The sequence below is a fragment of the Salvia miltiorrhiza genome, chromosome 8 (assembly GCF_028751815.1).
Source record: "Salvia miltiorrhiza cultivar Shanhuang (shh) chromosome 8, IMPLAD_Smil_shh, whole genome shotgun sequence".
NCBI classification, from domain to species: domain Eukaryota; kingdom Viridiplantae; phylum Streptophyta; class Magnoliopsida; order Lamiales; family Lamiaceae; genus Salvia; species Salvia miltiorrhiza.
Genome location: NC_080394.1, coordinates 36,293,095 through 36,297,422, shown reverse-complemented (window position 1 = coordinate 36,297,422; position 4,328 = coordinate 36,293,095). Strand labels below are relative to the sequence as shown.

Sequence of the window (4,328 nt, the reverse complement as noted above, 5' to 3'; positions counted from 1 at the left end):
ATAAAATGATTCAACCATTTCATGCATAATTCATTAATTTGTGATGATAGTGACAATTTTAAAAATAAATGAAAAAACAATTGAAGAATTATAGAGTTTGATTATACATGTCATTCACGTAAATTGGTCCTCATATTGCTTAAGTGATGACGTTTGCAATTGTACCGTATATTGATTTATTTTTTATAATTTGAATTAAGTCTTGAGTTGAAAAAAAATTCTTCCAATAAAATTTCTATAGTATTGGATCCCCTTATTCGATGTGTTATGACTTATAAATAAAGGTGAGTTGATGAATTCTACAATATTAAATCAAACAAACATATATTTTTTTTTTTTTTTTTTGAGAAATCAAGAGTAGCTTTCATTAATCAACAAGAAGAGAGTTAAGAAACAAAAGGAAAACCTCAGAAATAAACTGAGTCACATGATCAAGAAGAGAAACTTTAGCTAAACTATCAGCAATATAATTGCCTTCGCGGGGGGTTCAGCTAAAGGAGCAGCAACCAAAAGAAGTAGCTAGCCTTAAAATCTTATCAACAGTGTCACCAAGATAAGAACGATCCTCCTTCCTGTTCTGAAATCTCCAAAATAAGGATTGGCAATTTGTCTCAATGATGATGTCTTCGAAGCCCTTATCTTTGCACATGATCAAACCTTCAAGGATTGCTCTAGCCTCGCCTTCTTCCGCCGAATAAAACCCCGGGATGAAAGCCTGACGACCAACCACCAACATCCCATCCTTGTTCATACTAACCACACCAAAACCAAGGCCACGTCCCACATCAATCGCTGCATCGCAGTTAATCTTGAGCTGAGAGTCACGAGAGCAATTGAGAGTAAGGTTTCTGGTAAGCGGCAGGTGATCAGGTAAGGATTTCGAACAAGCAGCACGGTGCGCTATCGCAAGGCAATCAACATGAGAGAGAGATTTGTCTTGGAAGATAAGGAGATTCTGCGAGTACCAGCAAGCCCAGGCAATCGACGCAAACAGAGAATGAACCTCCTTAACCGGATTCTGTCGAATGCGATCGAACCAAGTAGTGATGGGGGATATCATTACTTGCCAAAGGTTGGAGGCGCAAAGGGGACATTTCCCAGAGTGGGAGAGACCCAAACGCAATCTCTGAGTGCATGTTCCGGCGTCTCCATTGTCAAACCACACCGACGACATAGAGGATCCACATCAATAGAACGGTGGATGAGAGAATGGATGGTAGGAAGAGCCCCTGTTACACATCTCCACATGAAGTGTTTCACTTTCGGGATGACATCCAAACTCCAAATCCACTTCCATAAATAAGAAGAAGACAAAGGCGAAGACGACGCCACATTAAGCTGTCGAGAAGAGCAAGCCAGGAGGTATCCCGACTTTACCGTGTAAGAATTAAAATTATCCCGAGGCCAGATAGGGGTATCCTTTCGATCAGCAGCAGGCAGAACAGAAGGTATCCAGCGTAAGGTTCTCGAGAGCCTCTGGAACACTGGCAGCCGAAAAAACTCCATTCCCTTCTAGAATCCATTTATCCTTGCCGATCCTGATCCTATTCCCGTTTCCCACTCTCCAAGAAATACCTTCCAATAACAAACACCTTCCCACCAGTAGGATATTCCAAGTAAAAGATGGGTTGTGAGCCTTACCAGCTAAGAGGATGTCCGTGCGTGGAAAATAACGAGCCTTTAGACAGCGGGCCAAAAGTGTCGAGTCATTAGAAAGAATACGCCAAATCTGTTTCGCTAACATTGCTTTGTTGAAGAGACCGAGATCCCGAAAACCCATTCCTCCCTCCAACTTCGGCAAACACAAAGTCTGCCATTTCCTCCAATGAATGCGTTTCTCATCTCGTTTTTAACCCCAGAAGAAGCTTGCAGCAATACTATTAAGCCGTTGACAAATTTGATTCGGTAAAGCGAAGCAACTCATAAGGTACATCGGGATTGATTGAAGGACGGTTTTAATTAGGACTGTCTTGCCTGCCCCTGAAAGATATCGCCGCCTCCAATCCTTAGATTTTTTCCTTGTTCTGTCAATTACTAACATCTGGAAGATTTCAGACTTCGACCTTCCAACAGTGCTAGGTATACCCAAGTATTTTCCTCTCCGAGAAGCACAAATCACACCCAATTGCTCAGCCAAAAGTCGCCGCTATTCTTCTAAGACTCCCCCGCTAAAAGAAATCTCGGATTTGTTAAGATTTAATTTCTGCCCAGAAGCACTTTCATACTGCTCAAGAATAGCCTTTATCTCCCCAATCTCCGTAGAGTTTGCTCTTCCAAACACAATACAGTCATCAGCAAGCAGGAGGTGTCTAACCCGGGGGGCTGTACGACATAAGCGTGCTCCATGAATGAGGGAACGTGATTCTGCTTGACGGAGCAGCCCGGAGAGAGCTTCAGCGCAGAAAATGAATAGAAAAGGGGATAGGGGGTCTGCTTGCCTTAGGCCGCGACTTGGTTCAAAAGAATTACCTGGAACACCATTAACCAACACACGAAAAGAGACAGAAGTAACACAATGCATGATAAGATTAACCACAGAGTGGTGAAAACCAAGATGATCAAGCATATTCTCCAAAAAAGTCCATTCAACCCTATCATAAGCTTTTGCCATATCAAGCTTAAACGCAAAGACACCGTGGGCACGAGCTTTATATAATTTCATCATGTGGAATATTTCAAAGGCCAGGAGAGCATTATCAGTGATTTGGCGCCCCGAAACAAAAGTGGATTGGCTTTCATGAATAATGGAGGGTAAAATTAATTTTAGGCGATTCGTGATCACTTTGGAAATTAATTTATACACCACATTACAAAGGCTAATCGGGCGGAAATTAGAGGGCTGTTTGCAATGTTTCTTTTTAGGAATTAGGCAGATAAACGTGGAATTTAAAGGTTGGGGACTGGCACCATTATTGAGAACATCTAAGACCATAGGAATGATAGATAACTTAGCAGACGACCAACAAGCAGAATAGAAAATAACTGGCATACCGTCCGGACCCGGTGCCTTTAGGGGATGCATATATTTGAGAGCCAGCTTGATTTCCTCGGGAGTGTAAGGCCTGGTCAAGGATCTATTCATCTCCTCTGTGACTGCAGGTTCAATGGAACTGAGGACGTCATCAGGATTTTGGATAGGCCCGGCCGTGAACAGCGTACTGAAGTGACTGCAGAAGGTAGCATCCAACTCTTCATGCTTGCGAATTTTGGTCCCTTCAACAGTAGTGATTTCTCTGATATGATTACGTCGATGTCTTCCCTCAGCAGTTTTGTGGAAAAAACCGGTATTACGGTCACCCCAGGCCAGCTAGTCGGCCCTAGATCTCTGTTTCCACATTATCTCCTCTTTAGAAAGAAGATCATCTAACTCCGCCTCAATATCCTGCTGTTTTTCTCTTGAAAAGGCCACATTGTTTGCTTTCTGAAGTTCCTTTAGTTCCTTACGGAGGTCATCACATCTCTTTCGGACACGACCGAATTCACGTCTATCCCACATTTTAAGCTCATGTCCCATAGCTTCTAAGTTTGCTTTAACATCACTCACAGAGTTTTGCCTTCCACAGGTTTCCCAAAGGCGATTACAAAAAGCCTTACCCCGTTCGTCTTTAAGCCACATAGCCTCAAAATGGAAAGGTTTTGGCCTCCTTCGGGTGTCTTTATCAATATTATTGCATGAAAGAAACAGGGGGTTGTGGTCGCTAGCTTTCCGGGTCAGATGGGAAACCTCAAAACCCGTGAAGGTATTAATCTAATTCGAACTGCCAAAGATTCGGTCCAAACGTTCTTGAATGCAATCCGTTCCACTTTTATTGTTACACCAGGTAAAAGGTTCTCCAGAGAAGCCTAAGTCAGTCAGGTGGTAGGCTTCAATAGTGTCTCTAAAGGCCTGTAATCTGTTTTCTGCTTTAACATTTCCCCCTCGTTTTTCAAAATGGTAAAGGGTTTCATTGAAGTCGCCCCCGCAAATCCATCTGTCCTCCATAAGATGATACAGTGAAGTCATAAGTTCCCAAGTCAGGTGGTGATCGAAAGTGTTGCCCAACCATAAATTCCGCAAAAATCCCAAGATGGATAAATAGAGCCTTCGACCGAAGCAACAATGTGGTTAGAAGAAGCACTTTTCACCGCCACCTGAATATTTTCGTGCCACAAGAGACACAGACCACCCCGTCTACCACCAACGGTAATGTCACAATCCACTGCAAAAAAATTATCAAAGTCGATTTTATTGGCAATCGGCCCTCATTCATTAGTACACAGCTTGGTTTCCATGAGGAAAACAAGGTCGGGGCACTTGTGTTTGGCTAGCCAAACAAGTTCACGAATTG

The 4,328-nt window shown here is 42.9% G+C and overlaps 1 protein-coding gene across 1 annotated transcript; it reads right to left on the bottom strand.

Moving 5' to 3' along the window:
- Nucleotides 1–487: 487 nt before the first annotated feature.
- On the bottom strand, nucleotides 488–1,174 carry LOC130998407 (uncharacterized). Its single transcript, XM_057923824.1, has one exon. It carries the CDS (start codon nucleotides 1,172–1,174, stop codon nucleotides 488–490), a length of 687 nt encoding a protein of 228 aa, XP_057779807.1.
- Nucleotides 1,175–4,328: the final 3,154 nt, after the last annotated feature.

Bases quoted from the DNA above. Each gene is read 5' to 3' on its own strand.
- LOC130998407 (XM_057923824.1), bottom strand. From the start codon at position 1,174: ATGTCGTCGGTGTGGTTTGACAATGGAGACGCCGGAACATGCACTCAG.